General features: G+C 40.2%; 1 protein-coding gene across 2 annotated transcripts; it reads left to right on the top strand.

The window, feature by feature from the left end:
• Nucleotides 1-1,694: 1,694 nt before the first annotated feature.
• On the top strand, nucleotides 1,695-16,698 carry LOC125747317 (interleukin-1 receptor type 1-like). 2 transcript variants are annotated; one of them, XM_049022406.1, is made up of 10 exons: nucleotides 1,695-1,922; nucleotides 2,261-2,477; nucleotides 6,001-6,163; nucleotides 6,408-6,558; nucleotides 10,268-10,330; nucleotides 14,312-14,444; nucleotides 14,670-14,824; nucleotides 14,991-15,131; nucleotides 15,696-15,860; nucleotides 16,064-16,698. In XM_049022406.1, exons 1-10 carry the CDS (start codon nucleotides 1,856-1,858, stop codon nucleotides 16,486-16,488), a joined length of 1,680 nt encoding a protein of 559 aa, XP_048878363.1. In that variant the 5' UTR covers nucleotides 1,695-1,855; the 3' UTR covers nucleotides 16,489-16,698. The 2 variants fall into 2 exon arrangements, with proteins under 2 accessions (XP_048878363.1, XP_048878371.1); XM_049022414.1 differs by lacking the exon at nucleotides 1,695-1,922 and adding an exon at nucleotides 4,156-5,628 and having other exon boundaries at nucleotides 2,463-2,477.
• Nucleotides 16,699-17,981: the final 1,283 nt, after the last annotated feature.

Genomic DNA, 17,981 nt, shown 5'->3' with positions numbered 1-17,981 from the left:
TTATCTTTAGTTAATAATATATTTGTTCATGATTTGGGCTTCAGTAGTAAAGTAACTGAGTTATTACTGTTTGTGCCTTGTCAAGTAAAGTGTTACCATAGTATTAGTAGTGAAAATTTTATAGACAAGCCACATTCAGGTAAAAAGGGGTCTCCTTGTTATCCCACATATGAATAAAATAACTGTTGGAACTAAAGCTACAGGGTCCCTAGATTATGGAACAATGTGCCACTTTATGCATATGATACTGAATTGGTCTCAGTTTGTAAATCTCAGCTGACAACTTGTTGTATGCCCGGGGGAGTTGGGTAGCCAGTCTGACTTTATTATTTTTTTCTTCTTAATAAGGAGTTTTTGGTTCCTCTTCTCTTGTCTTCTAGCGGTCTTTCCCTCTTCCCCTTTTGTCTGTATCACAAGTCATTTGGAATATATGAACTAATAATCTTGCCAAGTGCCTTGAGACAACTGTGATGTTAGAGGCACTATATAAAAATAAATAGAATTGAAATTCCTGTGGTTCAGCCCTGTTCTATCACTCAATACAATGGGTCTGCATATTTTGACATTAAATGTACAATGGTGTAGGTAGATATGGATATGGATGGTAGGGACATGTCCCTACCAATATTGTGGGATTATCCTCTTTGTTTAGGGGGTGGGGGGTGCAGAGCTGATTTGGTCATTACCAATGCTTTGTGATGATGACAGTCAGGGGCGGTCACTGATGATGTCATTTGGCGCCGGTATCAGTTTTTACGCCAGTGGAAAACCGACACAAAAGAAGTACCATACTTTTGGCACTTTATGGAAGTACCGAAAGTACGGTACCTGGTGCGGTGGAAAAGCACCCCCAAACCAACGGCCTTGCAGATTTGCATTTCATCTTTAAGATTTGGGGCAGCATGATGGCTCAGTAGATCTGATCTCTGTTCAGATCCCATTTCCATTCTGTGTGCATAGTTTCCTTTACAGGATTAGAGACGCATGAATACCAGCCGCACTCCCACCATATTGTGCAGTGACAGCCCATCTGAAACGTGTCCCTCCATGCGGACTACACAGGTGTGTGAAAGGTGTGAGAGGATTGGAAGTGGAAGTTTCCATTGCCTACTTAAAGATACTAAACAGCACTCTCTCTTCGCACACCATACCCCTGTTTCTATGTCGCATTGCCTGCCTCTTCAATAATGTATGATTTACATAACCACATAAATATGATTAAACAGATTTTCAGTCTGTGAATTAAATATGTCAATATTTTAACAAGTTTGATAGTGACACTGACCTATGAACATTGGCTAAATTATTGCATATGACAAGGAGCGATTCCAGGATGTTACTCTTAGGGGATCTCAGCCCTCTGAAGAAATACAGGACATCTTGCCCCCATGATTTTATTTGCTGAGAGGAGGGACATCCCAACAATAAAGTTTGCTGAGCCATGGGTACGAAATGTAGGTCTGTATGAAAATCCTGGAGAAATCGCTAAATGGTTTTCTGGTTTCAGTGGGGCTGAGACAAAAATTAAGGGCAGAAGCCCAGCTGAATAGGGTCTAGAAAACCACAGGCATACTGTATGACTACATTTGAAAGTGCCTTTGCAATATGTCATGGCAAATATGGTTATAGGAAAAAAAACGAACATCCTAGTTTACACCACACTGACATGCAGGAAATAAAGCTTTTTTGATGAAGGGAAACTCCAATGAGCAGGTTATTCAGCAGAGCTTAGAACACGCAAATGCTTAGCAGTGGTAGTGGTACCAATAATACAATTATTGGTCATTTAGAGAAGAAAAGGTTATTTGAAAGAAAATATAATATAAACTAATTCTACGTTCTTCACGAATGTAATATGAGAGAATACATTTCCATTTTCTTCTGGGTGGGTTTCCTACTTGCTGCATATGCCTGGGAAGATGGTAAGGCAGACAAACAGGATGTTTATTGTAGTAAAAAGGAATGTGTGTGTAGAATAATGGAATAATAAAACAGAATAGTGAAATAAACAGTAGAATAATAAGCAAGGAAATGATGATGCTGTCATAAGATTATTTATATTTGTAATGTCAGACCAATGCTCTGGGTAACCAGTGCCTTTGGTGTAACATAATTTTATTTTAGCCGTTTGAAATATTTCTCATGTTATTTCTGTACATGAGGGGAATTTTCCCTTTTTTTTCACAGATGAGTGAATTAAATTAGTAATTTGCTTCCCACTCTGCAAATTTCATTTGTCCATCTTTCTTTTGGTTTTCAGGTCAGCAGGACCAAATAGATACATACTTTACAGTTGATGGGCATTTCTATAAACTGAATTGTGATCTTTACACAACTCAAATGGACAATCAGACACTAAACTGGAATAGAGATGATAACCATACTCTAGATATGACAAACCAACGCATCAAAAAAATGGAGAACTCACTATGGTTTGTACCTGTCAAACTTTCAGACAGTGGATATTATAGCTGCAGGTAAGTAAAAACAAAGGGAATCGGTGTTGATGTCAATGAAAGCATTTTTAATTTGATTCTGAATGGTTGCTTGAATACAAAGCTAAGTAGAATTGTGTTATAGTTTGCATAGATTGTAGTTTCCTCTTTATGTGTTGCTTACTGTAGCAAAGACAGATGAAGTTTGAAGAAATGTGATACAGGTATATGCTTGTGCTATACACTTTGCCCTTCTGGAATATGTTGCCATTTACTTTATGAAAGAAAGTGTTTTGAGAACAGTATAAAAATACCAAAACCATTAGCTCATTGCTAGACTAGTAGGGAGCCATGAGGTGACCGACGTCCAGACCTTGGTCATTTTTTTAAGAGCTAAAAATAAAATTTGAAGCTAAATATTAACCTGAATATAAAAAAACAACAGTTGAAAATATCTGAGAGAGAAAGCGTTCAGTACCAGCATGATAGAGGCTGGCATGTGCACAATTTACTGCAGGAAGTTCGAATTCGCGTTGTGTGCGTGTGATCCCAGGGTGGGTGTGCAGGCAGCGTATCAAAAACGTTCCAAAACAGTGACCAGGTACAGCATCTGGAGAAAAGATAATTGCACGAAACATGTTAAATATAAGCTCAGGCTAGGCTACTCTGGCCATATTAAAGGCTGGATTTCTTTCATATCACGCCATATTACAGATTGATTAGGCTAACTAACTTTTAACATTACATCATTAATTAAAAAAATCAAAACAAGTGTATAGGTTAGCTTGTAATGGTGTTAATATCATTTTTATGTTTTTATATGGTTACTAATAAAATTACAAATTAAATTACATGCTTCATACCCATAATGTTTTACTGCTCTATAATGTTCTTGATATAGACCTAAATTCATTCAGTAAGGCACATTCATATAATAGCTTTGCATAGCTTGCTGTAACCTAAACTAACAATTCATTCATATAAGCATTAATTTAACACTGCCTACCCCCCATGAAAACAAGCTGCAAAGAGCAGGGCAGACATGTCAAAGTGATTAACAAAATACATCAGATCCATTTTTTACAAATATGTAGAAATAGGCCTCCCAGATGTGACATATGATTGACAAGACACACCCACGGGTCTTGGACCTCACTATTTTTCAAACCTTGACTATGACCCTGCAGACAAGTAGTGAACATTCACTATTGTGATCATATACAGTTCTGGAAAGATTTAAGAGAATCTGCAGATGAAGCCAACAGGACCACGTCATCCACGAAAAGTAGTGAGGCGATCCTGAGGCCATCAAACTGGACACCCTCAACACACTGGCTGCGCCTAGAAATCCTGTCCATAAATATTGTAAACAGGACCGGTGACAAAGGGCAGCCCTGGCAGAGCCCAAAATGCACTGGGAACACATCCTACTTATTACCGGCAATGCGGACCAAGCTTCTGCTTCATTCGTATAGGGACCGAATTGCACACAATAGCAGGTCCCGTACCCCATACTCGCAAAGCACCCCCCAAAGAGCACCTCAGGGAACCTGGTCGTAAGCCTTCTCCAAGTCCACAAAATACATGTAGCCTAGATGAGCAAACTCCCAGGCTCCCTCCATACCCTCACTAGGGTATAAAGCTAGTCCAGTGTTACACGGGCAGGAGGAAAACCGCATTGCTCCTCCTGAATCCAAGATTCAACTATCCTCCTCTCCAGCACCCAGGAATAGACGTTCCTAGGAAGGCTGAGAAGTGTGATCCCCCTGTAGCTTTTTGAGGCTGACCGAGAGGTACTTTCCATGGCCTCGCCAAACTCGCCCAAGCCGGGTTCTGCCTGCCCTACCAGTACCTGTCAGCTGCCTCTGGAGACCCCCGGGCTCATAATTCCTGGTAGGCCGTCTTCTTCAACTTGACAGCCTCCCTCACCTCTGATGTCTACCATTGGGTACAGGGGTTACCACCACGACTGGCACTAACCACCCTGCAGCCACAGCTCCGTACGGCCACCTCCACAATGGAGGTCTGGAACAATGTCCATTCAGACTCAATGTCCCAAACCTTCCCCAGTTTTGCCCGAGGTGCGAGTTGAAGATCTGGCGAACAGGAGCCTCTGCCAGGCATTACCAGCAGACCCTCACTATACGCAGACCAGCTTCCTCCCCTGCCACCGGAGCCAACTCATTACCAGGTGGTGATTATTTCACAGCTCTGCCCCTCTCTTCACCTGAGTGTCCAAGACAGAAGGCTGCAGATCAGCTGATATGATTATAAAATCGATCATTGACCTGTAGCCCTGGGTATATTAGTACCATGTCCACTTATGAACACCCTTATGCTTGAACATAGTGTTTGTTATGGACAAATCATACCTTGCATAGAAGTCCAACAACAGATCACAACTCTGGTTCGGATCAGAGAGTCCATTTCTCCCAATCACCCCCCTATAGGCCACACTGGCACTGCCCACGTGAGCATAGAAATCCCCCAGCAGAACTATGGAATCCGCTTGTGGTGTCCTAACCAGCACACCACTCAGGAAGTCCAAGAAGGCTGGGTACTCCGAACTGTCATTCGGCGCTTAGGCGCAAATGAGTCAGAGACCTCTCCCTCACCCAAAGGCGCAGGGAGACAGTCCTATTGTTCACCAGGGTAAACTCCGATGTTAATGCACCGAGCTGTGGGGCCACCAGTAGCCCTACCCCAGCCCGGCATCACTCACCTGCCGCAACTCCAGACGAAAAGTGTATCCAGCCACTCTCCAAGAGATTGGATCCAGAGCCCATGCTATGTGTTGAGAGGAGCCCAACTATATCTAGTCGGTATCTCTCAGCCTCACGCACAAGCTCAGGCTCCTTCCACATGAGAGAGGTGACATTCCATGTCACAAAAGCCAATTTAGTCAGCAGGGGATCGGTCCACTAGGGTCTCCCTTGGCTTCCACTTGATCCACATCGCACCAAACCCATGACATTGCCCTTGCGGGGGGTAGGCCCACCTGGGGACGGTCCTGTGCACCTCTTTTGGGCTGGCCCCCCATCCTGGGTTGTTCCCTGCCTTGTGCCCATTGGTTCCAGGATAGGCTCCGGACCCCCCGCGACCCAGTAGGATAAGCGGTTTGGAAAATGGATGGATGGATGGATTCAACAGCAATGTCTCTTACCAGGACTCAAGATAATTCACAGACTTTGTAGTGAGCAGTTTATATACTATTATGTACTATATTATGTTCAAACTCCACACACCAATTGTATCATTGCACAGAAGATGGGGTGATTGTGCTCATATCTTCTGTGACACTTTTACAGCTGCCAGAACTAGGCAACTCCCAGCAGAATAAGCTTCATGGCTAGATAGCACTAAATCCCCCCCCGCCCCCCCCCCCCCCTCCAAAGCATATCTTTTTCAGTTTTGGGTTAAATTGCCCCTTTAATAAAGATATGATCATGTTTTGGGTCAAAATACTGCAGAGATTCAGGTAATTTTTTACCCTAGGAGAAAGTTCTTTCATCTTTTTTTGTTGGTTTTCTCCATCTATTTATGTGTCATTAAAATAATTCCACAGCAACAGAAGAAAGATAACAAAGATGATCCTTTCTGTGGAAAGTGGTATTTGTCCACGTCAAAGTGACATTAAACAGTTCCAGTTGGGAACCACTCACAAACTCTCCTGCAGACAGGACATTGTCTTCACTATCGGTCAGAAAGTGGAAGTGAATTGGTTAAAGGTAAGACACCTTGTCAGGGAAAACTCTAATAATATTAAGTATTAACTTTGTTTCCAGAAGGGAAAGAGTGCTGTTGACCCTCGGTATTAAATTGACACATTCAAAGTCCTTAAACTGTATAACATCTGTACATTAAATAAGTATTCAGCTGTCTGCGCTTGAAATGTGAAATTTAATTTCATGTCACACAACTTCTGATTTTTTTATTTATACAAAAAATTAATAAATGAATTTTTTTTTGCAGGACTGTAACCCATTAGGTAGACATGATCAAAAAATCCTAATACGTAACATCACAGAGAAGAGTGCTGGAAAATACACATGTCAGATAAATTTTATTTATGAGAATAGGAACTACACGGCATCACGGACAACCCTACTGAAAGTTAAGAATGGTAAAAATTAAATATTCTATGTTTGCAATTTCAGATGTGAAAGTTTTTAGTTACTTTAATATCCAAATTGTTTCCAATAACAATTATACCACCCTCCCTGATTGTGTCATATAATAATATTGAATGTATTTAATTGTTAGCACAAAATGTCAATAATATGTATAAAAGTCCTCCTGTAGGCCCACAAACCTATGGGGGGGCATCGGGGCATGGGGGTTCAGTGCAATGTAAAACAGTCAGCAATTGAAGGCAGGGGCCTTGGCAGTCCAATCATCAGCTACCAAAACCAGCTTTAGGGACATGAAATGTAACCTCTCTGGTTGGATAGGAGACGTAGCTAGTGTGGGAGGTAGACAGATAACATCTAGATATAGTTGGGGTCACCTCAATGCATGGTGTTGGTTCTGGAACCAACTTTCTGGAGAGGGGCTGGACTCTGTTCCACTTTGGAGTTGCCATGGGTGAGAGGTATTGGGCTGGTATGTGTTTTCTTATAGCATCCCAGCTCAGCGCTTGTACATTAGCATTCACCTCGGTGAAAGAGTTGTGAATCTTCGATCTTGAGTTGTGGAATGGGCTCTGACTATTGCCTGTGCTTATACAGTACACCAAACACTTCAGAGTATCTGGCCTTCTTGGAGACCTTGGGTAGGGTTCTGGATGGCATCCCCTCTGAAGACTACATTGCTCTTTAATGTTCAGATGGGTAACAACAGTGAAATCTGCAGGGGTGTGATTGGAAGGAGCTGCCCACCAATCTGTACCCAAATGGTACTCTCTTATGGGACTTCTGTACTAACCACAGTTTTTCCATAACGAATACCATGTTTGACCATAAGGGTGTTCATAAGTGCATCTACCAGAACACCCTAGGCCGTAGCTTGATGATGGATTGGGCAATTGTATCACTGGATCTGCAACTGTATGTTTTGAGCACTTGGGTAAAGAGAGCAACTGAGTTGTCAACTAATCACCACTTGGTGAAGAGTTGGATAAGATGATGGGGGCAAATGTGATTTACACAACCATTTACTGAGGGTATGCTTGGAGCAGAGGCTCGTGTCCAGGAGATGTTCAACTCATACCTCCAGCAGAACTTCCCTTGCATTACAAGGGAGGTTGGAGACAATGAGCCTGAATGAGCAATGTTCTGTGTCTCCATTGCTGAGGTGGCTGTGCAGAGCTGCGACCATAAGTATGTTAGTATCTGCTGTGGTAGCAACCCCTAAACCCGGTGATGGACACCAGCGGTAAAGGGAGCCGTAAGACTGAAGAAGAAAGCCTTCTACGTCTGGTTAGTTTGTGAGACTCCAGAAGCAACTGAAATATACCAACAGGCTAAGCAAAATGTGGCTTTGACAGGTGTGGAAGCAAAAACTGTGCTGTAGGAGGAGTTTGATGAGGCTATGGAGAATGACTTTTGGTCGGCCTCGAAGGGCTTTTCCCATGTTGTTTCCAGAAGGGAAGGAGTGTTGTTGACCCTCAACTGAGGATATTGTCAGGTGGTGGATGTTATACTTTGATGTTGGACAGAGTGTCTCTGGATTGGAAGACTATGGTGGTGCTCCCAATCATTAAGAAAGGTCCAACTTCAGGAGGACCACACTCCTCAACCTCCCTGGGAAAACCTATGCTAGGGTACTGGAGAGGAGGGTCCGACCATGGATCTAGAACCTCGGATCTAGGAGGAACAATGTGAATTCTGTCTTGGTCGTGGAACGCTGGATCAGCTCTTTATCCTCATAAGGAACATTTTTCTGGAATCAGGAACTTTTGACGTGTTCTTACCACAGGATATTAGCCTGATTATAGTTCCTCTGAGGTAGTTCCTAAACCTTTTTGGTCTCTCCTCCCTGCTACTTTAGTTTGACCAAGAATTACTGGGTGGAGTAACTTTGCTGATTGGTCAACCACAAGCTCCAGCACTATCTTGGAAGTCATGTGGAAGTGCCAGGATAAGAGATAGAAGTACTGGAGGAAAGATTGAGTAGCTAGAATTATTTTTGTATCTCAATTGCATTAAATGCATCATTGAATACTTTTTTTGCTTTTGTCTCCATATTTTGCTCATGGGAGTTTTACTTACACAAAATTGTTCTGAGAGCAGAACGAAAAGTCAGAGTGGAGGTGGAGGTGGGTCCAAGCAACTAGAGGAGGCGGGACAAATACATCTGATTAGTTGGTCCTGCCTCCTCTAGATGCTTGCACCCACCTCCTCTCCAGTCTGATTGGTTATCTCTCTGAACCAACCATTTGAAAGAATATTCTGTGGGCCAAATTGTGTAATAAAGTATAAACATCTGGGGCCATACGTATAAATATAACTTTTTTTTGCCTCATATCTTCAGACCACATGATCAATCTCTTTAATAACTAACAAAATGACTCATTCTCCATTGTTTTAGGGTGGCAGTGTAGTTTCATGTGAAATTACAAGTAAAGTTTAATCTACAAGCTTTTTGTGTCTTCCTGTTCCTGTTATGCAATGGGAAAGTGACACACGAAAGTGCCCAGGAGCTACAAAAATTCCCAGTCAAGATGGTTCAGGAACTCAGAAGTGGCGACTAGGTTCCTGAACTGTGGTGGGAAAGCACATATTGCTGGCAGTAAGTCAAATTTGTTCCCAGTGTTGGACTCCACCAGGGCTGCTCATTGTCACCAATTCTGTTCATAGCCTTTATAGATAGAATTTTTAGGAGCAGCGAGGGGGTGGAGGGTGTCCAGTTTGGTGACCTCAGGATCGCATCTTTGATCTTTGCAGAATATGTGGTCCTGTTGGTTTCACTGAGTTGTGACTTCCAGTGTGCACTGGAATGGATTGGAGCTGCAGGCCGGAATGAGGATCAGCACCTCCAAGTCTGAGGCCATGGTTATTAACTGGAAAAGGGTAGATAGGCCCCCTCCAGGTTGGAGATGAGTTACAACCCCAAGCTGAGGAGTTCAAGTATCTTGGGGTCTTGTTCATGAGTGAGGAAAGAATGGAGTGGGAGATTGACAGGTGGATCAGTGCAGCATCAGCACCTACGATCCATAATGGTCAAGAAAGAGCTGAGTCAAAAGACAAAGCTTTTGATTTACTGGTCCATCTACATTCTTACCTTCACCTATGAGATCTCTTATACAAATAGTGAAAATGAGCTTCCTTCATAAAGTGTCTGTGCTTAGCCTTAAAGATATATGTATATAGGTGAGGAGGTTGGACATCTGACATGCACTCATTGCAAAAACTGCTGCTCCTCTGCATCGAAAGCCAGATAAAGTGGTTTGGGCATCTGTCTAGGATGCCTCTTGGATGCCTCCCTGTGGAGGTACCCCAGGCCGGTCCAATCAGGGCAAGACCCCGAGCAGACCCAGGACATGCTGGATAGATTATATTTCTTGGCTGGCCTGAGAGCCCCTGGGTATCCCCCTGGAGGAGCTGGAGGAAGTGGCTGAAGAGTGAGACATCTGGGTCTCTGCTCAGGCTGCTGCCCTGTGATCTGAACCTGAATAAGTACAGTAGCAGTCAATGGGTGGATGGATGATTAAAATGAACAGCAGGAAGTACATTCTAAAATCTGTTTTATAACTTATTATGATGTAACTTTATATTGTATTATACCATGTAGTACCATGTGGTATTTTATGGTATCTGTCAAATTAATTACATATTGCTTTGGTTATTTATTTATTCATATTCATGTGATTGCTGTGATATCTATTTTGGCAGAAGCAGTACTGCTGCCACCTAAAGTGATGCAACCTCGAAATGAAATTGTGGCAGTGAAACCAGGTAGGTAAAGGTCATACTGTAAACATGCTCAAAGACATAGATTCAATAGTAACTAAGCAAAGTACCCTGAGAAACTCTGGCGTCAACGTTTCCTGCAAAGTTAATACAATGTTTCTTTTCTGTTTTTTTTTTTGCCATTTTACCTTATTCATATTAATTTATATAGAACAGAGGTACAATCATGTCCCATCTTAGTGGGGCAACTTAGTGCTAGTCATGTTCAGTCTGGATTACGCCATAGTCATTCTTTATCCCCCACAATATTCACATTCATTCAGATGTATTATTTGCTTGACTATATTTCTTATAGTTCAATATATATTCTTATAATTGTTTCAGCTCCTAATGTAATATTTATTAAAGAAAGTATAGGTACATGATATTATTACAGCTTACATGCACATCACATTTTACCATATTATTCTCAATGTACCATTTAATGCGACCCCAATTCCAAAAAAGGTGGGACAATATGGAAAATGTCAATAAAAACAAAAAGGACTGATTTGTAAATTCTGTTCACCCTGTACTATCCTGAAAACAACATATTATTTGACATTGTACGTAATTATTTTGAGCTTAATTCTCAAAAGATGATTTAGCAATGAAAAATATCATGTGTCAAGGGATGCCAGAGCTACGAAAATCATGCATTTTATGCCCATCAAAGAACGATGGAACAAAGAAAAAACATAGGATACAGTTATACATTTTACAATGTAAAATGCTATATTATGTACCTGTACAAAACCTGGAATAAGAAAAAACTGTTTAAAAATATCTTAGACTATTATGGGTACTCACTGGCTTATGCCTTTCTTGGTGTGCAGTTTGAGACTTATGAACTGTTTTCGTATCTTAAACTTTTTTTCTGACCATGATAAACTGCAGAAAACTGAAACTGTGGATGCAGGGGTCCTACTGTGATAATTAGTTAACTTCATTTGTCATTACCATGATTAGCTAATTCTGCTGAATATTTTGACTAACAATTATGACATATGCTATATGGATAAAAGTATTTAGTACACCTGGCCATTACATCTACAGGAAATTTTATGACATCCCATTCTAAATCCATAGGCATCAATATGGAATCGGTGCCCCCTCAAGATTTTGGAGTGTGTTTGTGTTTTGCCCATTCATCCAGAAGAGTATTTGTAAAGTCAGACACTGATGTGGTTCGCAATCTCCATTTTATTTCATCCCAAAGGTGTTCAATGGGGTTGAAGTTAGGGCTTTGTGCAGGTTTGTCCATACCAAACTCATTCAACCATGTCTTTATGGAATTGCTTTGTGCTGGAACAGAATAGGGCCTTCCCCAAACTGTTCCCACAAAGTTGAAAGCATAGAAATGTCCAAAATGTCTTGATATACTGAGGCTTTAAGATTACCTTTCACTTGAGCTAAGAAGAGTAGCCAGACCCCTGAAAGACAACTCATACTATTATTATTCCTCCTCCACCAAACGGTACAATTGGCACAGTACAGTCAGGCAAGTAATGTTCCCCTGGCATCTACTAAACCCAGACTTGTCCATCAGACAGAGAAGCATGATTCATCACTCTGTGGAGCATGTTTCCACTGCTCTAGAGTCCAGTGGCAGCTTGCTTTACACCACTCCATCCAATGCTTTGCATTGCACTTGGTGATGTGAGGTTTCTGTACAGCTGTTCAGCCACACAGTTTTTGTGCTGGGGTTAATTCCAGAGGAAGTTTGGAGCTCTGTAGTTATTGAGTCAGCATAGCGTTGGAGACTTTTACAGACTTTGCACCTCAGCACTTAGCAACCCCGCTCTGTTACTTTACGTGGTCTGCCACTTCATGGATGAGTTTCTTCTTTTCTTAAACACTTCCTCTTTGCAATAATACCACTCACAGTTGACAATGGAATATCTAGCAGGGAATAAATTTCATGAACTTACTTGTTGCTAAGGTAGCATCCTATGACAGTACCACACTTGACTTCACTGAGCTCTTCAGAATGACCCATTCTTTCACTGATGCCTGTAAACATGACTGCATGGCTAGGTGCTCGACCTTATACACCTGTGGAAATGGGTCTGAATGAAATGCCTGAATTCAGTGAATAAGAGGTGTTTCCCAGTACTTTTTTCCATATAGGGTATACTTCTTAAAATATTTTGACATATATATTAATGATCTTTTTGTCCCTGTGCATAACAAGCAGTGTACACATGCTGTGCACGTGCCTGTATGAGCTCATGTTACGATCCTGATAGAGTGCTCTTTAAATAACAATGAAATACTCCGCCATTGACTTTAGACCAGATTTTTCTTGGTCAATTCGCATTTGCTTTCCGCTACTTCAAGATACCAGTGCGGCAGCAATGCACCTGAATCAACCTCATTTTAAGACCAGGTCACCCATGGGTGCTCAGATGAGTGCAAGAACAAACGACGCGAATGCTGGATGGGAAAATGACAACCATGTCAAGCTCATGTCAGCAAAGACACTTATTGTGCTTGGCGTTGCTTTCCGGTGGGTGCAAAATAGGACACTTTGTATCTCAAAGAATGGGCTGTTAGTTTCAGTTCCTAGGTGCCAACTGGATGGCTAAATTCAAGTTCTGCGTGTGCTATAGAAATCCCTATCTGCACATTGCATTATTGTCTTTATAACAGACCTTCTGCAATAGAAAAACTGTGATTCTAGTAGCAGTGGTCACTTCTGCAAAGCATTTCACTTTGTGTGAATTGCATTCAAGAAGCTTCCCTTTAAAAAGCCAGATTGTTTGAATAAATCTTATTCCAACATATTTTCTCCTCACTCTATTTCAACATTGCCTGGGAGTTTAACAGCCTTTGTGTCATAGTATGAGCAGTTTAGAGGTGCCATTAACCTAAGTCCATGTCTTTGGACTGTGGGAGGAAACCAGAGTACTTGCAGAAGGCTGGGGTACATCCTGGATGAGGTCCTGAGGATAATGTGAGAGGATGAATTTAACTCAATCATTAAATGGATCTGTTCTTGTCCTCCTCCAATACTGAAAACACTGTTGCCCTTGGCTACTCCCCTTTAAAATAAAAATTAAAAGTAAACCAAAAAACATTTCCTTAAAGGGCAGTATGGCGACTCAGTGAGTAGCACTGTTGCTTCCTCTCCAGGGTTTGGATCCTGTCTACACTCCGTGTGTGTGTGTGTGTGTGTGTGTGTGTGGGTGGGTGGGTCAGATGCACATTACATTGTGGGGACCACAAGATGACTTTGCTTGAGGGGACATGAATAATGCTTAATTGATGCATTCATTAACCAGTAAATAAGCATTAGTTGCATATTGATCCCATGCTTGTTCATCACTAATCAATCATGACTCATGTATTCCATTTAGGCACTATATTAGTTAACAGTTAACTAACTAGTTAATAATGGTAAGAACTAATATACGTTTCCCCATGAAATACATGAACTGTCATGATTCATTAATGATGAATGAACATGGGATCAGTACTTAACAAACAGTTACTGGTCAATTAATGCATTCAGTATACTACTACATTATTCATGTCCCCTAAAGTAAAGTGTTACCCCCTACAATGTGATAAAAACCATTATAGATGAGAGCCTCATAAGGCAATTATAATACATAATAAACATGGCTATAATGTGCTATGCCATTTTGTAAATATAGCCATGTTTATAATGCTTTATGAATTCATCACAATGCAGTATGAATGTGTTTATAATTTACTAAAAACACTGCCTTTTATCTGGTAAAAAGTGTTGCAAATTTTTTTTTGTATATTTTATGGTCAGACTGCGCATTCTATGCAAATTCTATTACAGTAATTACATGTAGAGGCATTACTGCAATATGATCATTATTTAGAAAGAATTATATACAAAATTCATATTTCAAGTAAAAACCATCAGTCACTGAATCATATATTGTTTTATGTGAGAAATACTTGCTCTTATTTCTGTTGTTCTTAATAATTTTGTACGTTTTTGTTGTCCAGGTTTGAAAGCAGAGTTAGAATGTAAAGCATTCATTGGATTAAGTGAAAAGGCAAAGACTGAGACTGTAATCTATTGGATGTTCAACTACACCTTTATTGACCAATACCAGGATCTGAGTGAACATCTGGAATTGTAAGTAAAACATGCAGTTCAGCCAGTTTTTTTCCTCATTTGTCATAAGTTCATAACAAATGTACTCTAACAAAGGTGATTTGTTTATGATTAGAAATTCTAAAAAGTCTAATTATATCAATTTCTGGTAAATATAATATAGAAGTAGAAGAATGTTTAGATTTAATTCTGCTCAGCATTGTACAAGTGGCTTTTTTTGTATTTATTTGTTCTGCTTTTGATAAGCCTGGTTTCCAGGGTGAAACAAGGGAATTCCAAGATGTATAGTGTGTCCAAATTGTCTATTGCTGAAGTTCGGAAGGAGTTTTTCCATGTGCCTTTCCGCTGCATCGTTTATAACTCTGTCGGGCGTGATGTGGGACTGATACAACTGACTCCAGGTAACTGGGACAAGTATTTTATTATTACCTACAGTAAATAAATATTCAGATTTTATTGTGCTGTATGATGCAGAATTGTATTAGAGTTAGACAGTAACTGAATAAATGGATATAAATAAGCACATTAAGAAATCTGAACTAATATTTTCCCATTTTTATCCCTTAGCCAATGACAGAACCTTTTATATCCATGTTTTAATCTTTGTGGTTATACCCATGGCTGTCGTCTTGCTGGTATACCGTTTCTTCAAGGTTGACTTGGTATTGGGCTTCCGAGGTATGCAGCAAGTTTTCTGCCCCAATTTACGTAAGTACATGGAATAATTTTGGGAGTTTCTTGGTAGAATTTAGCCTTTATGATAACAATAATAATAATAATATATAGTGCAGTTCTTCTCAGGGGGATATGTGCTTATTTATTCACACCTTTTCTTGTCACTGAAATTCAGGAAGGGCTGGATTCAGTTTTAGGATACAACTGAGTTTTAGAGTGAAACTTATGTTCCAGAAGGTGTCATTGTTCTGAGTTCGAAGTAGCAAAATGTTTTGATGATTAATTATATCTTAATAAAAAATGCCATTTTCCAGTAAAATTTTAATAAACAGTTAATGCCAAAAGCCTTGCAATGAACAAGACATGCACTGGTGAAATATTGAATTTTAGACTTCATTTGGTAACAAACTGTTCAGTCGAAAATTCTCAGAGATCAAGTCGAAAGTCAAAAGCATTTGTATTAAGTTTTCTGGATGTGTTAGATAATGTCTGAGGCTGTTGAAGGCCTGGATATCTTTTGAACTTGATTTCCTGTTACACTGTACAAAAACAAGAACAGAATGCCTGATTGTTTAATCGTTTTCTGGGAATGTGCAGTTTCAGATGGAAAACTCTACGATGCTTATGTGTGTTATCTTCATCACAACAACCTGTTTTCTTCTCATGCTGAGAACTTCGTCATGCACATCCTGCCTGAGGTGCTAGAAGGACTGCATGGATACAAACTCTTCATTAGAGGACGAGACAATTTGCCTGGAGAGGGTAAGATTCACCTGAGCCGTCTTGGTGAATACCACGGAAGTTATACCAGTTGTATTACAATAAGTCTGTATATATTAAGGTAAATTGAATGTGGCAGTCTACAAGTTAAAAGTTATGAATGAATCACATGATGTATTTTATTTAAAGTAATACACCAACTTTATTATAACCACTATAGTTAACCAATAGGTTATTTTTTTCAGCAATCCATGACATCATTGAAGACACTGTTAGGAAAAGCAGGAGAATGATCATTGTTGTTTCAACGATAAGCCCAAATGATCTGGACCAAAATGAACGACTAAACCAGTTCCAGGATGTATATGAACAGCAAATTGGCCTTTATGATGCTCTGATCAAGGACACACTCCAAGTCATTCTGTTGGAGATGGATGAAAACATTAACTACTCTCTTCTCCCAGAGTCAGTGAAGTATGTAAAGCAGAAGCAGGGTGCTTTAAGGTGGAAACCATGCAGAGGGGATTCAACAGCTCTTCCTAACCGCCGATTCTGGAAGGTCCTGAGATACCATATGTCTGAAACAAGGTCACGATCTATAATGGAACCGATCTTACCAACTACCAAACACCCTCAGGCAGAAACCAAACCAATAATGCACACTGTTTAATGCACACTGACTGCATACTATTTTGGAAAGTTAAATCCTTATTCCTACTCATGTAAATAGAACATTATACCGCTTTGCCAAAGTTCTGCATGTAAGAAGAATTACCATCTTATTCATTTAGAGACTTGGACCACATTCCTTTTTTGTTATTTACTTTTTTTTTAAAAAAGTACCACATGTTCTCAAAAACAATAAAGTTCTCATCTGGGTTGTTCTTGTCTAGCCTATTTTGTATTTTTGACCTTAATCGCCTTTGTGTGAATTTCAGTACGTGATACCTCTCACATGTGTAAAAAGCAGGATAATTATCACTGTTCTTAGCTAAACTCCATCATAACCAAAACTCAATGGACAAGTGACACTTTTTCCTTTTTGTAAATGATTTACTGATTGAGTCACTTTATTATACAATTTTTATTACACAAATCTAGGCTACTTTTTATTCAAACTGGTCCATAACCTAATTAATTACTAATTATAATGAATTAATAATTAATAAATAAATACTTATATAGTATGTAATATTTACTCCACGGGTACAGCACACCCTACCCCCAGACCCTAGCTTTGCTCTCACTTGTGTGCATATGTGTGTGTGTGTGTGTGTGTGTGTATCAAATTGGAACAAGAGATACAGGAAAAGCAGCATTCCAATGCATTTGTTCTCACGTTTGTGCAAATAAAGCATCATTTCATTTTCATTAGGCAATATTGTATATTAGGACAGTTTATTTAACAGCTCAATATATGTGACAAAGTAAAAGAAAATGCAGCTGTGTGAGAAAATTCTCTAATTAATGCGAAATCATCACGCAAAAATAAATCTGATGTTAAGAAATCCTCAAACCATAATAGAATAAGTCTTTAGGTTTTTGATGCAGTATCTCACAAAAGTGAGTACATCCCTCATATTCTAGTAAATATTTTATTGTATCTTTTCATGGGACAACACTGAAGATATGACACTCTGAAACAATGTAGTCTCTGTACAGCTTGTATAACAGTGTAAATTTGCTGTCCCTTCAAAATAACTAAACACACAGCCATTCATGTCTAAACCATTGGCAACAAAAGTGAGTACACCCCTAAGTGAGAATGTCCAAATTGTGCCCAATTATCCATATTTCCTCCCTGGTGTTATGTGTGCACCGTGGCCAAGACCATACAGCGGTTTAACAGGACAGGTTCCACTCAGAACAGGCCCAGCCATGGTAGACCAAAGAAGTTGAGTGCACGTGCTCAGTGTCATGTCCAGAGGTTGGCTTTTGAAAATAGACGTGTGAGTGCTGCCAGCATTGCTGCAGAGGTTGAAGGGGTGGGGGGCTCAGCCTGTCAGTGCTCAGACCATACGCCGCACAGTGCATCAAATTGGTCTGCATGGCTGTCATCCCGGAAGGAAGCCTCTTCTGAAGATGATGCACAAGAGTCCGCAAACATTTTGCTGAAGATAAGCAGATTAAGGACATTGATTACTGGAACCATGTTCTGTGGTC

Source organism: Brienomyrus brachyistius, chromosome 1, assembly GCF_023856365.1.
Source record: "Brienomyrus brachyistius isolate T26 chromosome 1, BBRACH_0.4, whole genome shotgun sequence".
Lineage (NCBI taxonomy): Eukaryota > Metazoa > Chordata > Actinopteri > Osteoglossiformes > Mormyridae > Brienomyrus > Brienomyrus brachyistius.
The sequence above is the reverse complement of the archived record's forward strand: the minus strand, read 5'-3'. Positions and strand labels throughout refer to the sequence as shown.